The sequence below is a fragment of the Antechinus flavipes genome, chromosome 1 (assembly GCF_016432865.1).
Source record: "Antechinus flavipes isolate AdamAnt ecotype Samford, QLD, Australia chromosome 1, AdamAnt_v2, whole genome shotgun sequence".
Classification (NCBI taxonomy): domain Eukaryota; kingdom Metazoa; phylum Chordata; class Mammalia; order Dasyuromorphia; family Dasyuridae; genus Antechinus; species Antechinus flavipes.
The window spans coordinates 297,013,913-297,038,215 of record NC_067398.1 but is presented as its reverse complement, the minus strand read 5'-3'; the positions used below and the strand labels follow the sequence as shown (position 1 = coordinate 297,038,215).

Below are 24,303 nucleotides of genomic sequence, written 5' to 3'. Positions count from 1 at the left end.
CTGGTTAGCTAACAGGGCCTCATATTATATTAATATTTTTTACTATTATATCATATTATATATTAATAGTATACTTTTAATCCATGAAATTCTTCAGGTTTTCTTTTTAAAAACTTTTATCTAGCAATTAGGAAATTTAGTTTTGGAAATTAAATATTATGAAAGACTAGCCAATGAGCCAAGGTTTTATGAATGTGTGCAATGGATTCTGCTCATGCCTTCTTGTGGAATTGAGCATGCATATAAGTATTATTTCTGGTCTAATTGAGTAAAGAAGAGAGCCTTTTTGAAGTGGCTGCTTAGTTAGGACTGGGAAGGCATTCAAAAGGTACTTAATGGCCAAAATATGATGCCTTTCCTCTCCTTCCTGCTTGTGTTTGAGTAAGGAGGAAGATAATGCTATAAAAGGAAACCTTAGACATTTTTCTCCCATCCAAACCATCACCATATATTCCATAAGTCCACAACCCAACTCTTGTTTCTGCTGCTATTGTATCTACTCCTTCCTGCCATGGAATGAAGGACTATTAGAAATAACTACCATACTGTGATCTTCAACAGGATAGGAGAGCAAGACACCAGAGGTCTGGGTTTTGCAGCTAGATGGAAAGGAATAAATCTCAAGAGACATCTTTGACCCAGCAAAGATTGACATCTGCCAAAAGGGGGCTATAGCCATTCATCTTGTTGACTGTGGCAAATTTAGAAGTAAACTTAGTTACTTAGAAGTAAACTTTAAGCCTATTTTCCTGAGGACTTAGATAATAGGGAAAGTGTTGTGTCCTGCTTTCTAAAGCCCCCAAGTTGGGTTGATAAAACTTACTGTGCTTTCTAGATCCCCCATGCCAGGGTGATTAAAACATATCCTCTTAGTGGAGGATTAACCAAAACATCACTGAGCATGCACTAAGTATATACTATGCAAGTGGGACCACATAAACAACTTACGTAGTTTGCCACCTGTTATCACTCTTCCACTGAGTATCATTCTGCTTCAGTCTCAACACAGGTTGTCACCACCCCCTGACTTCTCAGGAAGGCGGAGAGTCCTTAGGGGAGATGGGGAGCCGAATCAGACATTGTTAGCAAGTTCCCGCTAGGCTATAGAAAAATATGCTCCCAAGATTTTGAGGAGGAATCAGTGAGGAGCAGTGAGTGCTTAGTAACTTCTGTTCTTACTGTATCTTCACAGAAAAATATCTCGTTGTAAGATTTACTAAATATTAATTCATTATGTAAAAGTAGGGCACTAATCACCAGTGGTTGACATTGGGGAAAACAAATCAGAATGGGGATTTGAGCTGATAGTATTAAAGAATCCACTATGCTAGGGGCACAGTGGATACAGCACCAGCCCTGAAGTCAGGAAGACTTGAGTAAATCGAGTCTCAGACACTTAACACTTCCTAGTTATGTGACTCTGGGCAAGTCACTTAATCCTAATTGCCTCAGCAAAAAATAAAAATAAATAAATTTTTAAAAAAAGAATGATGTCTCCCTGTCTTTAGGGGATAGATACCTTTAGACACCTATCTCCCAAGATAGGGAGAGGTAACCTTATTCAGGAAGAGCAGAAGTTGGGCTGAGGATACTACAGAATGTTATATAGGTTTAATAAGTATAGAACTTTGTGTACTAGGAATAAATCTAGTCAGCCCCTTCCCCTCTTTAGAATGAAAAAGAAGTCCAAAATCCTATTTGAAGTGGAAGGAAAGAATTTCTGAGTTTATAACCATGTTGGATAAAATGAGCTTTAGTATGGCCAGCAAGAGAGATATATCAGATTTAGGGCAGACAGTTTTCTCAGTAGAGAGAATGTAGAGTGAGGTCAGGAATAGATATAAACCAAAGAGATACTGTGGATTTATCAGAAGATGGGGAGAAATACTATGTAGAAAGTTGTTTCATCTTTGGGATCTGCAAATACAGTTCGCTAAAGACCAATCTGAATTTTCTATTCTTTTCTTTTCTTTCTTTTTTTTTTTTTCTTTTTTTTTTTTTTGCTGAGGCAATTGGGGTTAAGTGACTTGCCCAGGGTCACACAGGTAGGAAGTGTTAAGTGTCTAAGGGCAGATTTGAACTCAGGTCTTCCTGACTTCAGGGCTGGTGTTCTATCTACTACGTCACCTAGCTGCATTTTCTGAATTTTCACTGCAGAGAAAAAATATGATCACTGTGATAATAAACTCTCAATGGTTTTGCAAAAGGCTGATATGAGTCCTTTCTGAGTTCTTTACTCACTAAGATATGAGTTTATGTTTATTACTTTTGTAAACCTAAGTGCTTCTAGAGAAGCCAAGGATTATTTGAAAGATATGAATCAGATTCTTTTGTTCTTGGTGGAGTCCTATATGGATGTATGAGCTATTGAGATTATTCTTAAAGACACCCCCAAGATTGAACCTTCTTTAATGTCATTTGTCACAATCTAATTATATTTAGATTTAATCTTATGAATTTACATATTTGGTATAAATTTAATTTTTGCATCCCAATTTTGTCATCTAGCATGTTTAAAAAAAAAAACCAAACCTCTCAGCTTTGTGCCATTTCTAAGTTTAACAAGCATATTTTTTACATTTTCATTCAGAACAATTATAAAAACGTTCAACAGAACAAAGCCAAGGGCATTTCACTGGAGTGTTTCATTAAAGACTTCCTTCTTCCTTCCCACCTCCCAAACTCCACCCAAAAGAAACTATTGAAGAAGGCCTATTAATAACTGTTCTTTGAGCCTGTCAGTCAGCCAGCTAATTGTACTATAATCTCACACATATATCTGTAGTTTAGCTATAAGGATAACATGAAACATTACATAAAATACTTTTCTAGGTAAAATACATATCCAGCATTCCTCTAAGCATACCAGTCTAGTTAACCTGTCAAGAAATAAAGTAAAGTTGGTCTGGCATGACCTATTCTTGATGAAGCCATGCTGGCTTTTAGTGATAACCACATTTCTTTCTAAATGCCCACAAGCCATTTTTTAATAATGTATTCAGAAATTTTGCTAGGAATATAAATTGAGCTTAGTGGTCCATAATTTTCAGATTCCACCTTCTTCCCTACTTTGAAAATCAGGACAGCACCTCATTTTCTTCAATCTTAGAGCATTTTTTCCTGTTCTTCATTTTCTTTCAAAAGTTACCAATAGGGGCTCAATGATCACAGATATTAGTTTTAGAATTGTCCTAGGATATGGTTTGTTCTGGCCTAGGGTCTTGAATTCATCTAGGGCAACTAGGCATTCTCTCATCCTTTCCTCACTTAAATCCAGTTTCAACTTACACTTATCTATTTTTGTTCTTCCCCCCTAGAGCAAAGATCATTTTTCTGGAGGGAAGGGCAAAAAACAAAACAAAACTAAAACTAAAACAAACCCTCCCAAGAGCTAGACAGTTCAGTCATCTCACCAATATCTATTGTCATCATTCCATCTATCTTAATCCAAGCAGCAGTATTTACCTCATGTGATATATCACCAACCTTTAACATAGATACACAAATAAAAAATCCTTTTTTTTTTTTTTTTGTCCTAAGCATTCATCATCAGCTCACTCTGGATTTAAGCACTTGTAACACATTTTTTTTTTTACAAGACTGTATTAATCTTTTATAACCATGATGAGTTACTTATCTTGGCTTCTATTTTCTATAAATCCAGAACTGGGCAATGAGTTCCTTAAATAGTTCTATTGGTCGCTTTAGGAAGCTCCTGTCCTTCTTGCCAATAGGAATCATTTTCTTTCTATCCTCAGAATTTCAATCTTGAGAGCTTCCTATCCATCCTTTATTGAATTCTACAGAATTTTGTTTTTATTTTTTCATGATTTTTAAAATAAAATTTTATTCCTTTTCATCTAACAAGTATTTATGTTCTTTGCTTTCCAGCTCACTGATATAAGTTCATTTTACTGTTATATAGCATTTTAAGGTTTACAAGATTTTCAGGCTTTTTATACATTATGCTTAGCTGATCATTTGGCAGGTAGGTGCTGGGTGGATAGAGCACCAGGCCTGGAGTCTCATCTTCCTGAGATCAAATCTGGTCCCAGATATTTACAAGTTGTGTGATCCTGGACATTTAATTTAACTCTGTTTGCCTCAATTCCTCATTTGTAATATGAGCTGAAGAAGAAAATGGTGAAACATGCCAGTATCTCTGCCAAGAAAATCCCGAATCATAAAAAGTTAGACATACAACTGAACAACATCAGATCATCACAAAAACCCTGTGATGTAGGGACCATGATATCCCCATTTTACAGGTAAAGAAACTGAAGTTTAATGAGCCTATTTTCAACACAGCTAGTCAGTTTCAAAAGTGGGATTCAAACCCATTGATCAATTCTTGATTCTAGGCTCAGCATTCTTTTCACTATACCATGCTGCCTCTCACAAGAATTCCCTCATTGGTCTTCATATCATTTTACTTAGTTCTTCCTTAAAGTGTTTTTTTCTTCAACCTATAAAAATACATTCTTCCAGTCCTTTCACTTTCTTTTTTGGATGAATATCAGTTTTCATTTTCTGCATACATAAAAATTACTTGGTACTGGAAGAACAACAAATACATTCTTAAGGTCATTGCAGAAGTCATCTTGCCCTCCATATTTTGGCTGGAAGTCAAAATCTTGGTCTTTTGTATTATTTTTGGCAGCAATCTTGACTAATCCTTCTGGCTAAGGACATTTGCCTGTGCACCCTCCTGGAGGTTCTGTTGCTGGGGGCTCCAAAGACAGGCTTGATTTTTTTGTATATTCTTCTTCTTCCACATACAGAATAATGGTTTCTGCTTGACTTCTTTTATCTGGCAACAACCATATTTTTGCCAGGTTGGATGTAATGGCCTTGTTCTTGACCTCTAGGTAATTCCCTAGCTGAGCAGTTTCTCTTCAGAGAATTTTTTTCTTTCCCCATGCCTCAACTCATACAAAGTCCTCTTTCCTTTATAATGGCAGATATGCCCTGATGTGCAAGTGGTCTTTTTTCTAGTCTTCAGCACTTTCTATTTACTCTGTATATATCTTGTACGTACATAGTGTTTCTTATTATTATCTCCTTGATTTGACTGTGAGCTCTGTGAGGGGACACAATATGTTTTCACCCACTATCTCAACACTTAGCACCGTATCTGGCACAAAATTATTGTTCAACCTTCATTCTCAAAGAGGACAACCAGAGGGTGATGTTTTGACTAGTAAGTGACCTGGATTTAAGTGAGGAAGAGCTATGCAGAGTCATCAGCTTTCCTCCAGAATCACTAGAGTTCAGTAGCAAGACATACGTCAGAAAGACTGATCATGGCCCTAGATACAGTGGGGAACCTTGGCCTTTTTAAGCTAAGGTCTTTTCCAGAACTTAGTTTGTCTGAGGCAAAGCACATACACGTACATACATACATATATATATATAAAATATATGTATATATATGTATAATATATATACATATATACACATATATATGTATGTATACACATATGTATACATATTTATATATGAATTAAAGCAAAGATGGCCTAGTTTGCCCTCATAAAAAATCAGTCTAGAAGGGGAAGACCCTAAGAATTTCTGGCTAAAACAGAAACAACTACTGTTTATACTCTCTCAAACATCAAAACCTAAATGATGAGCAAGGAAGATGTAAGCTGGGACTTAATGTTGGCCAAGCAGTTGATTTTAATAGTCAGATAGCTCCATTTAAAACACAATAGACTTGAACAAAATTTGTTTTTTCATAGCTATATTTCAAGAAATCATAAATGAAAAAACTACATGAAATAAAAGAGTTAATAGTCACATGACACAAAGTAAGAGCTTAGTAATTGCTTGTTATTGCCTGCCTCTCTGCTTAGCAGCTGCCTCCTTATTCAGGATCACTGTAGATAAATAAATATCTTCCTCAAATTCCATTTATGTTATACCAAAAGAACAAAGATAAGAGTGGAAAAAATCTGTAAAATCAAATAGTTTATTCATCTTACTTAGACACCCATACTTAAGCTCAGGTCATTTTTGTCTGATTTAAACATTTGAGTGTTACACAGACGTAGTTCTCAGAAATCATATACTTTTGGTTGCCTTTTGGTACCCTATTTGGTATTTGGTATTTGGTACCCTATTTGGCTCACCCTGCTTCAACCCCTAATTTTTATTTTTTATCACAACTTTTTATTTTCAAAACATATGCATAGATAGTTTTCATCACTCATCCCTGCAATACCTTGTGTTACAAAATTGTTTTCTCCCTCCCTTGCTCTTCATCCCATCCCCTAGATGGCAAGTAATTCAATATATGTTAAACAAGTACAATTCTTCTATACATAGTTGCACAATTATCGTGGTGCATAAGAAAAATCACATCAAAAAGGGAACAAAAAGGAGAAAAAAAAATAAAATGCAAGCAAATAACAACAAAAAGTGAAAATGCTATGTTGTAATCCACACTCAGTCCCCACAGTTTTCTCTCTGAGTGAACTCAGAGAGCAAATGGCTCTCTTTATCACAAGATCATTGGAAATGCATGAATCACCTTACTGTTGAAAAGAACCAGGTCCATCAGAATTGATCATTGCATTATCTTGTTGTTGCTGTATACAACAATCTCCTGATCCTAATCACTTCACTCAGCATCAGTTCAGGTAAGTCTCAGCATCATTCCATGTAAGTCCAGGCCTCTCTGAAATCATGCTGCTGATCATTTCTTATAGAACAATAATATTCCAAAATATTCATATACCATAACTTATTTAATTACTCTTCAGCTGATGGGCTGAAGTTTCTAGTTCCTTGCCACTACAAAAAGGGCTACTACAAATACTTTTATGTATGTGGGTCCTTTTCCTTTTTTTATGATCTCTTTGGCATACAGCCTCAGTAGAGACAAGGGGATGTACAGTTTGATAGACCTTTGGGTAGAGTTCCCTATCAGAATGGTTGGATCAGTTCACAACTCCACCAACAATGCATTAATGTCCCAATTTTTCCACAGCCCCTCAAACATTCAACATTATGTTTTCCTGTTGTCTTAGTCAATCTGTAGGTGTAGTCATCTCCTAATTTTTAAATCCTCAATCTCAGTCCCAGTTTCTCACTCCTTTCCCATTTCTGTCCAGCCTGAGAAAAAGTAGAGAAAGTACAGGACTTAGAATTAAGAGGATAGAAATTCAAATCTGGTCTTAGCCAATGGTTAGCCATATCAGACTAGGTAATTCACTTAGGTACTCTATGTCTCAGTTTCCTTGTTTTTCCATAAAATTAGGGTATTATACTCAATGGGTTCAGAACTCCATTCCAGTTCTAAATATATGATGCCTGATCCTATGAAGTGATTTCAGGATCTGAGCCTTTTCATGTAGATTCTCCAGGAATGTTAATATGCAAGTGTGTTATTCTCAGCATATATATAAATTAGGAATTCTAGCACCTGGAGCAAATTCAGTTGATTAAAGATCTAACATTTCAACAGTATTTTGCATAATGGAGATTGACTAAAGAGAGAGAGGTCACGGGAGGTAAAGAGACTGAGAAACTCAGATTGTAGCACACAGGACCGAGAGGAAGAGTTGACACACATCTTACTCTCTTTTCTGTCATTTTCAGACCCTGCTTTTACCACTTTTATTTAAAAATCACCTCTTCTCTTCTAAAGTTCTCACCATCCAATTCAAATTTTTACCACTGCCATTCAGAACATTTCCTCCTTCCCACAATAGATTCAATATTTGGCTCACAGTCTTTTGGAAGACATTTTAATCAAATCCCAGTCCCTTGCTAAGTTCAGTGCCAAGAGATTTGTCTTCAAGAGAATTGTAGATTTCATCAAGCATCAGGAGATGAAAGAAACACTAAAGGAGGGTTTCTACAGTTACCATGGAAAAGGAGAATAAAAGATGATACAGACTATGGGAAGCATAAATATATTTATAATGATAGAAAGTGGCAGATAACTTTATGACTATTTTGCACTGGCCCAAGTACTGATACAAGTCTCCAGATCAGACGGTACATCTGAGACAGTCTATATTTGCAAAAACATCAGACTAGAAGAAGACTACTGCTTTCATAAGAATTTGGGATGGGGTAGAAGTCAGAGTATCTAGTAGGGACACAGATAGGTAAGTCACCATACAAGGGGCATGTTTCTGCCTATGTCAACACTTGGGGCAAAGCTCCAGTTGCCCCACACTATTTCCATCTCTACTTCCTCATCTTAAAGACCTTCAGTCTTACTGATGAGTCTGAAGTACAAGTATCTTTAAAACTTAAAATAATGCAATAGGAAACATGGCAAGTCATAGGGAGTGGATCTCTTGAACAATGTACCATTTGCATCAGATACTTCTCTTTTTCAACCATTTAAAAAAGGAATTACAGGGTTCATATATGTTCTCTGTTGTGTATTCAACCCAGGGTTGGAATAAAGAAACAAGGAAGGCAAAGGTAACAGATCTTACAAATACCATTTTAAGTATCAACAGTGAGAATAAAATTTCTTCTCTTCATCTGATCCCAAGAGAATTTAATGGAGTTAAAGTTGGGCCTTCAAGTGCCTGGAGTAGTTGTAGAAAAGTAAGGACTGAGAAATAATCACCAAAGGGTCAAAGGAAGTATAGAGAGTCAGACCTCATCCAAGTTATACAGTTCTGCCCCATTTCTTCATTTTTCATTTTCTTCCTATTTTACTTTTAGGAGGACAATAGTATATTATTATGATAGAGTACTACTGTGCTGTAGGAAATGATAATCTCACTAATTTTAGAAAAACATGGATAAATTTGCATGAAATAATGTACAGTGAAAGGGAGTAGAACCAAGAGAATATTGTGTACAGTAATATCAATATTGTTTTTAAGAATAACTTTGAAAGACTAAATCATTTTGACATAATTAACTACAAAGGACCTTTGAAGGAGAGGCTATAAGCATTTAGAGTGATAAATTGAAGTAAGTATAGAATGATTTTACGTGTGTGTGTGTATGTGTGTGTCTGTGTGTGTCTCTCTGTGTGTGTGTGTGTGTGTGTGTGTGTGTGTGTGTGTAATGGTAGCCATCTCTTGGGGCAGAGAAAAAAGTAAATAAAAAGAAAGCTACATGATAACTTTATTATATATTTAAATGAATAGCATATTGTAGATAATATATTTGCAGTTTCATGTAAAATTACCCTTTTACTATAGTATGTTATAAAAATTGTTTTATTTCATAAAATAAAAATAAATAGATTTAAAAAAGAAAGACATTGGTTAGGCAGAGAAGGCAAAAAAAAAAATAGTTTGGTTGAAAGGGAAAGGATTATAGAGTTTAGGACAAAAAGGAAAATTAAAGGTCAACTAGTCAGGGGGATTAAACATTTAGCCCAAGGGCCCACAGGTGGAATACACTTAAATGTGATCTAAACTATATTAAATCTCTATCTAATTTTAATGTGTTTATGTATTAATAAAAAAAGCAATATATAACTGTGTATAGTTTTCTAAAGGCAACCTGTACTCCATAAAGATCTTCACATACAGTTTAGTGGACCTTCATGCTCTTTAAATTTGATACTACTTACTAATCTACTCCAACCCATTTATTTTTGGTTTTTAGCCTACACAAATAATTTCACTGGACTGCTGGGAGGCAATGTGGATAAGGTACTAGGCCTCAGGAAGACCTGAAGTCAAATCTGGCCTCAGGCACTTATTAGCTGTGTGACTCTGGACAAGTCAAATAATCCTGTTAGCCTTGGTTTCCTCATCTATAAAATGAACTGGAGAAGAAAATGGTAAAGTACTCCAGTATCTCTGCCAAGAAAATTCCAAATGGGGTCACGAAGACTAGCACACAACTGAAATAGCTGAACAACAACAGTTTTATCAGTATAGGGAACTCTCAATGTGATAACTTCCTCTACTGATGAGCAATGGTTTTGCAAATTTATAGGCTTAAAGAGTTGTTTAGGGTAATAATAATAATAATGATAATTATTATTATCATCATCATCACTATAACTAGGGCAGGCACTGTGCTTTACAAATATTATGTAATTTGAATCTCACCACAGCCTTGATAAGTACAGTAGATGAATAAACTGAGGCAACAGAGATTGTCTTATCCAGGAAGCACACAGCTAATAAATATCTGAGGCAGTTGTAAATTCAATGTGAGATCAATTGGCTTGTGGTCCCATAGCATTAAGGATCTGAGGGAGGATTCAAACCTGAATTATTATGACATTAAGGCTTATCTTTGCTAGCTACATCACATCATCCCTTCATGATACAAATAAGGGGGAAAAAAAGGTCCAAAGTGGGAATGTGATGACCACGGTCACCCAGGAAGCAAGTATGACTTGTACCCTGGTTTTCTATCTCTAAATCTACTTCCCTTTTTGCTCTGCCATCTTTTGTCTTTCATACCAACATTCCCACTATATCTTCAAGGGCTTCCTAAACTCTTCTAGAGAACAGCAGGCTACAACAAAGGAGATAATTGACTGCATCAAAATACTGTCACAACTATCATACTGGCATTGTTTTCCACACACAAAAAAAGCCTCAAATTAGTAGGTCTGTCATGTTCCAAATTGTTTTCATTTCTAAAAATGTACTTTGACATGTGGGCAGCTTTTATCTAACTCATGACCAAAAAAAAAAGTGTTTTACTCAAAACAAGAACAATAATAATAATAGATCACATTTGTATAGTGCTTTAAAGTTTATAAGGTGCTTTGCAAAGATAATTTCATTTTATCTTCACAAAACTCCTGTGAGGTAGACACTATTATTACTCCCATTTTATAGATAAAGACATGGAAGGTCAAGGGAATTAAGTGGCTTATTCACAATTGTCTGAGACAGAATTTCAACTCAGCTTTTCTTGATTCCAAGTTAAGAACTGATATTCAATTCAATTTAATAAACATTTGTTAAGTGCCTACTATAGGCCAGGCATTGTGATTTCCTCAGGTTTCTTCTAGATTCTACTCCAATGTCAACCCTCCTGGGGATTTAAGAACCATGGGACCCAGGTTCAATATGAGACTCTCAGAAACCTTCATCAGCATTTCATAACACTGATCCCCATTCACTCAGCTGCACTTCAGCCACCCCAGTCTGAGGAAAGTTAGGGGCAAAATCAGTTTCTGTTATTTTCTTTCTTCATGAAGATTTCTAGAGTATGCTAATAATGCTAGAATTTTTACCTTTAGTCATCTAAAACCATTCAGGCTTGGCAAAAACTCACAAGTTCGTTACCTTTAAGGTTTATAATACCTCAACAGGAAGTGTGTCAAGTCATTAATACTTAGTTCCAGAGGCTGAGTGTGGCAGATGCCAGAAAAAGTCTTACACAAGCAGAAAACTTCATATACGATGATGGGATTGATATTTCCAATGGTTCACTCTTTCCAAGAAAAAAATAGTATCTAGACCTTGAATGAGCACTATATATCACATACAGGGATCTTTCCTCCCATTTTACTAATTGGTCTTTATTTTGTTTGTGTAGATATGTCAGAAAAACAATTTTTTCTTGGATTTCTTACCTGTTCTCCTTTTTGTTGTCTACATGTGCTCTCCTTAAATATGAGCCTTGGGAAGTTACCAAGACAGAGGAATCATCAAACATTACAGCATATCACTGATGCTCAGTGAGGTTGGACAGATCACATTTGCCAGCTGATAAGTATATACACAGATGTACAATTCCACATGTACACACGTGAACTTGGACATACACACGTGTTACTACACTGTACATATGCGTGCAATTGGACGGGTACAAACACTAGGACTTTTCTGTACTTTTCAAAAAAAAAAAATTTCTGAGACATCCAAACAAAGGATGAAGAAAATCCATACAGTACCTTTGGGTGACTTAAGTGTTGCTACTGCCCAGTCACCATCACAACTTCCTAAAAAAATAATAATCAAAAGATTCTCAACTATTGGTTGTATATCCCCTTCCCACCCAGTGCTCACCAGGTCTTTAAATTCAAGTGCCTCTAAATGCATCCCAATGCAGTGGAGTGGAGACACAATCTTTCAGGACACTTTAGCTGAGTGTCCCAGGGTTAGATTTCTGAAGGTCAGAATTAGGACTGTGAATTTGGATCCAGAATCAACAATCCACATGTCTGAATGTTTGATATATTATTGATGTCTTAGAATCTGCATCCTATTTACTTCTTAAAAGAATTGGACAGTGAAATATATCCAGAATAAGATAAAACATTTAAGGTAAAACAGAAAAAAATAATTTGAATGGAACAGAAGAAATAAATGCTGTTGAGCACTTGACTTTGCAAACTATAGTACTTGGGCATCACATTGGTTTCAGTTTTCTGACTGCTGAAGCAAAAAAGGAACATTCTAACTCAATAGTTTTCATATTCTAAAATATGAAATCTGGATGGGCATCGATCAATTTTCTTTGTTGAGGTTGATGACTAAAGGGTAAAGTTGGCAACTTTTCACAAGTCAGATACCAAGTTGCTGAGCTATGTTATGCCTTCAAGAAGGGGAGGGAGAGGAAATAACCTATAATAGGCATGAAGAAGGAGGCTCCCAATTTCTCCCCCACATTTCCTTCCTATTATAAATTCATTACAAGTTCCTCTTTTAAAGTGTAATTGTTCCTGGAAGGTATCAATCATTCACATTGTATAGAGAATTTAAATTAGATCATCAGACAACACGTATTTCAGATTGACACTGAAGAAATAGTAATTTTAATTGTAGAAGGCAAGAGGTATAATTTTGGAGAATAAAGAATTTCTTAAAAGAGCTATCCCAAATAAAAGGTCTCTAGACATCATAAGGACAAGGGATCAAGAAATGGGAGAAGGGTAGGAAAAGGAGGTAGGAGAGTGTCATAGGCAAATGTTGATTTACTTTGCTCCTCTGTTTAAGGACGTCCTTCATCTAAATCATTTGGATTTTACCTTTGGTTGCTAGGACCAGAATAATTAAGGGAAATCAGGTGTGGGCATTACAACAATATATTTGGACCTCATCCCCCGGGGTATAAGTATCTTTCCTCAAAAAGACAAGATAAGTTTCCCATGATTCCAAGCTATTGGAATAGGTAGAGTGTCTACATGTAGAACTTCCTATCTCTTTATTTACCATCCCTCAATGTGAGTTTCTCTCTAGGCTTCCAAGAGTATCTATGTTGGCCTTCTGAAGGACAGATGCTCTGAATATAACCCTAAGGTTACCACTACTTTTGACATTCTCAGAGAAAGCACCCTTCCAGAAGTACTTTGCTAGTGCTCTCCCCTCTGAAATCATCACATTTATTCTGTATCTGTATGTTCTTATCTCTCTATATATCTATATGTTGTTTAGCACTTACTAAATGCTTGTTGAATTGAATTAAGCAAACCCTGTCCCCCACAAAGCAATCTGGCGGGGGTCAAGGAATCTAGCATGCGGTAAAATAGCTTGCTAAAACTTCCTGGATGGTCCAGGAAGATCTAGAAATCTGGAAGGGAAAAGATTTCCATGCCTTTTAATGAGAAGCCCAGGTCCTCAGATGAACTCATGAAACGGCCTGGTTTTGGTATCCTAAGAGTCTTCAATTCAGGGCCAGTCTAAGTGAAGTGATTAACCAAGTCAAGGTCCAGGGGATGAGGAGCAGCATATTAGTCTGCTTGCTAAGAGCTGACTCCTGTGGCATTCATCCTGAAGCAAGGATGATTTTTTAATCTGTTCCATGGTGATCAGTTATGGAAGTAACAATTTTGATTGCCATTCAGTCAGCTCCTGGAAATAACAGAACATACTCTTACAGAATATATCGAATGAAATGAGCTCTCTGCTACTTTATCCATGGTTTAAAATGGACAGCACTGCAGAGATTTCAGGGGAATGCAATTATGTAAGGAGTGGTGACTTACTAACACCTTATTAATGTAGAGTAAAATAAAATCAGCAAAGGGTACTCTAAGGGACTTTCCATCATCTTAGTCAGAGTCAAGGACTAAAGAAAAAGAAGGCTACATGCATCCTTAATAGAGGTGAGGGGGCTAAATTTGCAGAACAAGACATATTTTTGGACAAAGCCATGTGGTGATTTATTTTCTTTGAGGATACATGTGTGTTTCATTTTGTTTTCTGGGGTTGGAGGGAAAGGGAGATGATTTTTTTTAAGTAAAATAATTTATAGAAAAAATTTTAAATTATGTAAATATTACAGACCTCTCAAAAAAAAGAGTTTGAGAAGTAATGTGTTTCCTACTAAAACACATTCCTTAGAAAGTAAGAATGGGCTCATTATCCATTTATAACTTAAACCAATAGGGATGAGGTGATGAGATTAGAATCTTTTCAATCTTGAGTTGATAGTGGGGGTGAGAAGGGAAAACATAAAATCAGGTGCAGGATTTGATTGTTCACATAGAGAATCTTGCCTTGAAAGCATTTTCCTTTCCTAGTTTTGAGACAGTTCCTAGATGTCTCATCTGAGTACTCACTTCTGAGCAGGGGACAGTTTTCTGCCCAAAAAGCTCACAAAAAAATCTGGCTTCTATTACAAATAGCAATGGCAGACAGGCTTAGGAAAGAACATAGCCATTCGAGTAAGGGGAAAAACCAAGTATGATGAATTGGGAAGATCTTTGGTGCTCAGATAATAACTTGTTGGGAAGGACTCAGTATCATGGGATTGAGACCTTGAGAGAATCAGAAAACTTGGGTAGAGAAAGATAAAATGTTTTAGACATTTTTGAAATGAGTGGGCAGCAGGAAGCCAGAAGAAGTTAATGGAGTTAGCATGCATCTGATTCTCAAGGGGTGCTTTTCTCATAGAAAAACATCCCCTTTGGGAAAATTGTTCAGATCAGACTGTGAGGGCTTCTGTTAATATTATTGATGCTCTACTGCAGACTGATTGCAGCAAGAAGAGGAGAAAAAATTGGGATTTAATATGAATAAGATAAAATGTGTTGATTTTCCTAGTTAGTACCATAGAATACCATGATAAAATAGCTGTTATTATATGAAGTTGGATGAAGTGTGAGTTCAGTAATCATAGATTCATAGATATAGTGCTGGAAAGGACTTCAGAGGCCATCTAGTCCACCACCTCATTTTATAGAGAAGGAAACTGAGACCCAGTAAACTCAGGTGACAATGTCACACAGGTTGTATCATTGAAGTCATCATTCTTTACCACTGGTTCTCCATAAATTGTTGCTCACTCTATAAATGTGAATGTGGTTCAGGAAATTAAGAGGTAACCTAAAACACTGCTAACATGGCTACTTATTCACAGTAAGTGAATCTGGGCTCAGACTAATGTTTTGCACTGTAACAGACTTTTTGTTTTTTTCAACTTGGGAAAATCTCCAGTTGGGCTAGAGATCAGGAGGCAGTAAAGGGAACAAATTGTGGGCAACCTCAACTCCTCTAGTGACTCAGAGTTAGGAAATGATATCATCAGGAACAAAAGAATATGTATGCATAAGGCAGGAATCATTGCTACTTAATTGAATCAGTGTGCTGTCATCAGTGTGAGGAAAGGTGGACACTAATGGAGAAAAGGGTCAGTATGGGGCAATAAGACTGATAAAAGTCCAAAAAGAATGAAGATTCATAGGTTCATAAATTTAGAACTGAAAGAAATCTCAAAAATTATAAGGTCATAGATTTAGTACCTCTAGAGTTAAGAACTCTAGGGCAGCTAGTTGATGCAGGGTATTCAGGAAAACTGAATTCAGGAGGACTCATCTTCCTGGGTTCAAATCTAGATTCAGACACTTAGCTTTGGGACCCTAGGCAGGGCATTTAACCTCATTTGTCTCAGTTTCCTCAACTGTAAAATAAGCTGGAGAAAAAAATGGAAATCACCTTCAGCATCTTTGTCAAGAAAATCTCAAATAGGGAAAAGAAGAGGAAGAGGAAGAAAGAAGAACAAAAAGGAGGAGGAGGAGAAAAAAAGAAGAAAAGGAGGAGAATCTTTCGATTGGAAAATTTCCTCTAATAATGTATGTCAGGACCTTCTTTGTGGTTATTATCTTGGAAAGTTGCCAAAAATAGACTAAGTGACCTACCTAAGATGACATGGCCAGTGCATATCAGAGTTGGGTCAAGTCTTCCTGGCTTCCAGACCAGCTCTCTATCCACTATATGACTATATCTCTTTAATGTAACCCTCTGATTTCACAGAGGGGCAAATGGTTACCCCAGAAGTTAAGTGCTGCTTGAACTCACACACTCACACACTGACATCCAAAGGAGTACTTCCTCAGAAGTGAAGGGATAAATACTTTAATGGCTAAGTCTGCTTAGGACCAAGATTCCATCAAGGATCACTGGTTCTTTAACTGAAGTCTTTTCTGTTGTTTAAATGCAAGAGATGTTTTTCTGAAAAGATTTAAGTTTGTTTTTGTTGTTTTTTTTTTTTAATTTGCCTTTTAAATATCCTAGAAGAACCTTTGTTCTTTATTGTTAAGATTGGAGGTTTTAAACTGGGGTGCATAGACTTCATATTTCAAGGATGCACAAACTTGGAGGGGAAAATATATCTTTCTTTCCACCAACCTATAACTGAAATATTGCATTTCTTTGCAATGGATAGAATATTGGACACAGAAGTCAGAAACACTAAGTTCAAATCTTGCCTTAGACACTTATTAGCTGTGTAACTCTGGGCAAGTCACTTAACTCTAATTTCTTCATCTGTGAATATTAATAGCACCTATCTCATGGCATTATTATGTAGATCAAATGATTCAACATATATAAAGCATTTTGCAAACTTTGTAGTACTATATAAATGTTAGTTATTATTTTATTATTAATATATGTGATCACATATGTGTTGTTGTTGTTATTGTTCATCCCTTATTTTTATAGAGCACCAGACATCAGGAGGAGAATGTCTTGACTTGCAAGAAGGATAAACAACAATCTGAGAGAAGTATTAGAAGTATTAGCTGCTTTTCTGAGGAGCCAACAGACCAATTTCAATAGTGCAGTGCTGATCATCCATGTGTATGTATTGTGTTTGTATATGTACACATTATTTTGAGGTGTTTCTAAGAGTTTTCTTAACAAAAAATGTTAAAAACTCTTGATTTAGAGGGATCTTACAGTGAATCTTTTTATAAAGTGAGTAATTGTAAGAATGATTCTCCATTTTCTAAATTAATTAAATTGTCAGATTTTATGAATCCAGACTTTAATAAGAGGGATTTATTTAAACTAAAGCCTACATACATTAGAAACTCTCAACAGCTATAGTGTTCCTTTCTCACTTGGTCAAAAGTCTGACCAATTATATTCTGCTACTAATTACTCCCTTTCTTTGGGAAAAACCAGAACTCTTCAACATTTCCAGCTCTGTTTTATTCATACTCTCTAATAGGCAATAGAAAGGAGCCATCAGGAACAGTTGGTAATCAAACTGACAAAATCTCATAGATTCAGATACACTTGAATGCCTCTGGTTGGTGTCTAGGCAGTACAGATAAAGACCATGCTAATTATCACATCCCTACTTCAGGTAGGGGGAGTAATGTTTGTCTTTCACTACAGAGGGAAAAATAAAGTGATGGGACAAGAGTGATAAGAACCTATGAGAAGTGATTGTTAAGGATGACTGACTGAAATGTTTACTGACTCTCTCTTTATACTTGGCCATGGGACATGTCCAGAAGCAGCTCTGTCCCCATAAGAAGCTATAGGATGAAGGCAAGATAGGGGAAAAAATAAAACTCATTAAGATGTAGCAAACTCTCTTACATTCAAACTCTTAAGATCTTTCCTTAAGGAATTAACTCAAATTTATCATTCAAAATGAACTGCAAGGGAATGAAGCAGAAACTTGAGGGGGAAAATCAGCAAGATTTCAAAATGATCTCTATTTCTTGTAAGAGAAACAAATAGAATAATTCTCTGCTGTATCTTGTTGAGTTAGATTCCTCAAGACCAAAGAGGTGCTTTCTAGGATATTTTCAACTAAGCCAGGCATGTTCAATCGATAACCTTTCAGAGCCTGATTGGTGACCCTTAAAGCAAGCATGAAGAAGATAAAATGCCTTGTGAATTGTGCTGTTCCTGTGGTTAGAAGTAATAATATGTCCTTTGAAAGATCTAAAATAATAGAATGCAGAGGTAATAAAAATACTGAAGCCTATCAGCCATAGAAAAATTATTTCTATAGCAACTTAAATAAAGTTTTGGGAGAGAAATGTATTGCTGCCCCTTGTTGGTGACCCTGAATTCTAGCTTCTCTTCTTTATCAGTTTTTCCACCCTTTTCTTAAATCATTAAAATTGCATATCATCATAAATCTCTAGACATTCAAGGAATCTTTTCACTCAGCTTAAGAGAATGAATAATGTGTTACCAACAGAACTGTAAATTGCAGCATCCATGAACTCTGAGGTCTCTTTTGCAACTCTGAGATTCTAGGTTTCTATATTAGGAATAAATTTCCATTTGTAAAAGATAAGGCAAAACAGATAAGGAATAGATGCTTTTCTATAGCAAGAATTTGATTGGTTTAGCCTGGAGTGCTTCTTCCTCTGAATGTGTGGGCAACTTGTAAGTTAGCTCCCTGATAATTTTTAATTGTTTAGTAAACCTTAAAACATAGCAGATGATGAATTATATCTCAGTACAACAATGTCTTGGTTAACAGGAATGGCTTGGAAAACAGAATTTTTCAAATATTGTTGAAAACTTTTCTAAAATCCCTGGGTTTACTTTTCCTGTCTTATTAAATAGAACTTAGAGAACAGATGAAACAATTGCAGACAGCCTTAGAAGAGACTGTGGCCTGAATTTGATCACTGATGATTACACAGAATCATATATGGTTATGATTCTGAGTCCTAGTTCTTAATATTCAGTATTATACACCAAAAAAAGTGGGATGGATATGTGATGACTCTAAAATACTTTAGAAATGTAATTTTTTAAAAACAATACATAATAACTATGTATCTTTGGTTGATAGGGTCATCTTGCTAAAGCATACTAGTATTGAAAAATGTTAGTACCCTAGTAGTACCCAGTACTCTGTAGTAGGAGACTAGAACTACCAAGATGGAAGGATATATATGTATTTAGGCATGCCTTGCCTAACATCATTATTTGATTTCATGAATATGTGATGTTGGGTGAAACTACATTGCAGAGGGCAGTTAGTCTATAAACATAAGGAAAAGCTGAAGTCAATGGGGAGCTACTTGAACTACAAGAAGATGATGATGGGCAATAGGGAACAAGATATGAAAACTGTCAGGTGGGGAATGAGAGTCTTTAAGCCAGTAAAACTAATGATAACCATTCTACCACAATGGCTTAAGTGAATAGGTCCATTCAATTCAATTCAATGCAATAATTAAGCTTTTATTCTATTTCAGGAACTGACCTAGTATTGGATCCAGATCTTTAAAGTGGGGTGTGGTTTTAATATCATAATAGCATTACTGAAAAAAAAAAAGTATTGGTCTGGGCAGCATTATTCTAGAAATGCCAGTAAACAAACAAACGGAGAAAAAAAAAGTTAATTTCTTTATTGACTTAGATGTGATTTTGTACTCATTTTTTTCAGGCAACACTATGGGAAAGAGAATTACCAAATGCTTAAAGAGAATTATTTTAAAGCACCTGGAAAATTTTTCTTTTTACTTAGAATATGAATTAGTGCATGCAACACATTCACTCAACAGAGAAAACAAACATGGCATTTTCAGGGCTTACCCACAGCTTTTAAGGAGGCATACTTGTTCAGTTCCTTGCCAGGAGGCTGCTGTTCATATGGATTGGAGATTTGCCCCAAACTGGGATAGGAATGAGGATGAGACATTTGTGGGAGGAGAGGCGAGGTTGGAACAGCATTGTTCAGTTGAGTGGCATCTGTAACAACAAAAAAAGAAGAAAAATAGATGGTCAACTTCCTACACTGAGCCAAATTCCTCCCTGTCCAATCAGAACCTCTATTGAGTCACTCAATAAGCATTTATTAAGCAGTTACTATCTACTGAGCATCAGCCTAAACAAAGAAAGGAAAAACATTCACCCTTACCTTACCTCGTATTATAATAGGGGGCAGAATATCCAAATAACTGTATGCATCAAAGTTAGATATACAGGATAAATGGAAGTTAATGTTAGCAAGAAAGGACTGGCAGGGGTAGAATTAGAACATGTCTTCTATATAAAGTGGTATTTGAGTCAAGTCTTAAAAATAAGCCATGAAAACTAAGAGTCAGAGGTCATGGGGGAAAACAGCCAATGCGGAAACTGGAAGATGAGTAACAACAAGACCATTGTAGCTAAATGATAAAAGGCAGGGAGAGGAGGAACGTGTAAGAAGAATGGAAAGATAGAAAGAAATCAAGTTATGAAGAAGATTAAGTGCCAAAATGAGGACCCAACCACAAAAGAGTTGTTTTTACTCAAAAAAAATCCTATTTTTCAAATATTCATCAAATGCCTATTCTATGCAGTGATAGTTACAATGTGCTGGTGATATGAATATTAGAAAAATAGAACACAGTCTCCATCTTTTAGGCACTGTCCTTGGGTAGTCAAGATTAATGTAGATGAAGCAATTAGTGAGAAATCCATAAGAATGAGAACTGGATCAGCAATTTAACCAGTATAGAGAATGTACAGTTAAAAAAATTATCTCTAGCAATTTAAGTTGGCACTTCCTTGACAACTTATACTCATTTAGAGCTGCTTAGAGGTTAAAGGAGGATTTGAACATGGATCATAGTGGCTTTGAGGCTAGTCCTTTATTTCTGTTAAACCACCCCTCAAGCTATACATTAATAACATAAAATTATATGCTAAACTGTGTGAGTGTGAAAAGTTCTGTAGAAATTCAGACAAAAAAAAGCCAGTGAAAGTTGAAATAATCAATGGAGAGCTTTATCGTGGGGAGAGAATTGGTGGGGAGATGTATATTTATTCTTTATTTTTCATCATTTCTTTGTTTTGAGGTAGCATGACAAAGTAAGGAGATTTGAAGTCAGAAAGGTCTGAATTTATTTTTTTAATATATATTTTATTTTATTTTATGATAACTTTATATTGACAGAATCCATGCCAGGGTAATTTTTTTACAACATTATCCCTTGCACTCACTTCTGTTCTGATTTTTCCCCTCCCTCCCTCCATCCCCTCCCCTAGATGGCAAGCAGTCCTATATATGTTAGACATGTTGCAGTATATCCTAGATACAATAAATGTTTCAGAACCGAATAATTCTCTTGTTGCACAGGGAGAATTGGATTCAGAAGGTAAAAATAACCCGGGAAGAAAAACAAAAATGTAAATAGTTCACATTCATTTCCCAGTGTTCTTTCTTTGGGTGTAGCTGCTTCTGTCCATCCTTGATCAATTGAAACTGAGTTAGGTCTCTTTGTCAAAGAAATTCACTTCCATCAGAATACATCCTCATATAATATCGTTGTTGAAGTATATAATGATCTCCTGGTTCTGCTCATTTCACGTAGCATCAGTTCATGTAGGTCTCTCCAAGCCTCTCTGTATTCATCTTGCTGATCATTCCTTACAGAACAATAATATTCCATAACGTTCATATACCACAATTTACTCGACCATTCTCCAATTGATGGGCACAGAAATTTTCCAATTTCTAGCCACTACAAACAGGGCTGCCACAAACATTTTGGCACATACAGGTCCCAGAAAGGTCTGAATTTAAATCTCTTCACTAAGTGTTTGGGATGGAGGGGATAGTAGAAGAGGAGAATGGCTTAGAACTTAAGCTGGCATATATGAGGCAAGTAACTGGCATAAAATCCACCTTGGACACATACTAGCTGTGTGACCCTGGCAAATCACTTAATCTATCTTGATTTCCTAATCTGTAAAATATAGATAATAATGATACTTCTACTTTACAGAGGTCAAATGAGATAACATGTATGAAGCATTGTGCAAACCTCAAAGTGCTATGTGTTAGTTATTATTTATTATTATTATGAACTTTTAATATCACTATAATTTGCTGGTTTTTGAAGAATGGGCAGGGCTTGGAGAAGTGATGCAATTTCAGGTCAGGGGAATATAGGAACTCAGGAATAGAAATGGAACTAACAAAGCATATATAGGGGGATCATGTGGAAATAGCCTCAGAGGAAAGGTGAATGTTCAGCGAATGCAGGTGGTGTAAACAGGAAATAGCTGCTGCTGAACTTGTCATCCCCATCAGCAAGCAGAAGAAGCCAGAGGTGACCTGATGGCTTTCACTTGTGCAGTGGGTCACCATCCAATTACCATTAGGTGATAAGCAGTAATGAGGGTGAATCTGCCTCCTCCCATCTTTTCACTCTGAAGACAGATATATTTACAAAAAGGTGAAAGGCCCTGCATTACTTTATTCCTCCCACATCACAACAGGTTTCAGGGCCAAAGAAGCAGCTGCTTGTCAAGATACGTGTTAGTAGCATAATTTAAACTTTCCCTTTTTTTTTTTCCCCCAATCCAATCCCACAGGCATTTATTAAATTCCTACTATAATCCAGATACTATGCTAGGTGCTGGGGATACAAAGTCAAAAACAAAAAAATATATAATCTTTCCCTCCAAAGAAGAGCTTACATTATTAATGGAGGTGACCAAGATTTTTCTTTCCATTTTCTCCTAATGCACTAGAACAAGTTTAAAATAGTTGACACAATGGAAACAGAATTAGCTCCCAAGTCAGAAGACACGGGTTCATATCACACTTATAATAACTTATTTCCTGTGTGACCTTAGCCAAGTTACTTAAATTCTCTTGGACCTCTGTTTTCTTACCTGTAAAATGAAGAGGCTGGACTAAGATGGCCTCTGAAGGTCCTTCCAGCAGCTAATATATGGTCTTATGTAACTCTTTACAACTTCCAAAGCACTTTATATATTTTATCTTATTTTAACCTTATGATAATCCTATAAAGGTGCTACTATGGGCATTATTATCTATGTTTTATATATAAATAAAAGTGAGGTTGAGATAACATAAATGACTTGCCCAACATCACATAGCAAAAACTATCAGAAGGAAGTTTTTTTGATATTTATATTTTTAATTTTAAAATAATATTTTATTTTCCTAAATGTATGCAAAGATAGTTTTCAATATTTACCTTTCAAAACTTTGTGTTCCAAATTTTTCTCCTTCTCCTCCCCTGTTCCTCCTCCCCATGACAGCAAGCAATCTGATATAGGTTAAATATGTGCAATTTTTCTAAACATATTTCCATATTCCTCATGCTGTGCAAGAAAAATCAGATCAAAAGGGAAAAAAATCCCATCCTCTTTCCATCCACCTCATCTGTCATGGTGGTAACAAGAAATAACTACCCTGACAGTCCTGGAGTAACTTCCTATTTTATTGAGTCTCAGGACCCCAAACCAGAGACAAGGAATATGTCAAGGTGAGAAACTTCTCTACCAATTAATCCTGAATTCTAAAATGATAGAAAGCTTCCAAAAAAACTAATTTTCATTTGCCTAATAATGAAGGCTTCCCTTTCTTCCTCCCAAATTAGAAGCATAGATTTAGAGCTAGCAAAGATTTCTGAGATCACCTAATCCAACCCCCATCATTTTATATGTAACATAATGAGCTCCTTTAAGACGGGGGCAACATAATGGTCCCTAAGGTCTGGCTAGTTCTTTCCTCTTGGGCTTTTGGGAATTTATTTTAAATGAAAAAAGTTCTGGATTCATTCACAATTACTTCAAGTCCCCAATTAGGTAAATTTCTAAAAGGCAAAAGTTATACTGTTCCTCTAACTTTACATTTCTGATTTATTCCTAATTATTCTTTGTTCCATTTGTGGGTGAGACAAAATTAAGCTTTCTGTAAATGTTTTTCAAATAAAATAGGAGATTATATTATAGTGTCTTTTCATAGGCATTGGGAAGGGAAGCTGAGGAAAGTGCTGACTTTTTCTTGAGGTTTCTCTCAACCTTTGCTTTTTGCTCTGAGATGCCAATAAAACCAATGAATCCTCAATTTCTCCTTTCTCTGTCAGAGCACAATACAAACTTTTGTGTACTGAAAATGCCAACTTGTTCCAGTCTCTTGAACCCAGATATTTAGAAGCTCTTCCTTCTGAAATAGCTTCTTCCTTTTATATAAATCACTTAGAACAGAGGTGTAAAACACTACTGTCTGTGATCCACAGCACTTCCAAGTGCTGGCCTGAATCAGATTAAAATGTAATCAAGAAATATTTAACAAAATATATATTTTTTAAAAACCAATATAACCTAGATAATATCAATTTGAGGTCCTCTAAATCAATATGCAACTTGAGGGATATTTCTATTTGAGTTTTGA

At 35.9% G+C, this 24,303-nt stretch overlaps 1 protein-coding gene across 2 annotated transcripts in view; it reads right to left on the bottom strand.

Moving 5' to 3' along the window:
• The window catches only part of SHISA9 (shisa family member 9), a 441,603-nt gene that overhangs the window by 37,914 nt on the left and 379,386 nt on the right, over positions 1-24,303 (bottom strand). The window contains exons 3-4 of one of the 2 annotated variants that reach the window (XM_051963026.1): positions 19,701-19,856; positions 11,852-11,899 (exon numbers count right to left, since the gene is read on the bottom strand). In XM_051963026.1, coding sequence (XP_051818986.1) covers positions 11,852-11,899; positions 19,701-19,856 — 204 coding nt within the window. The remainder of the gene's footprint in view (positions 1-11,851; positions 11,900-19,700; positions 19,857-24,303) is intronic. The other variant, XM_051963032.1, reaches the window with a different exon arrangement.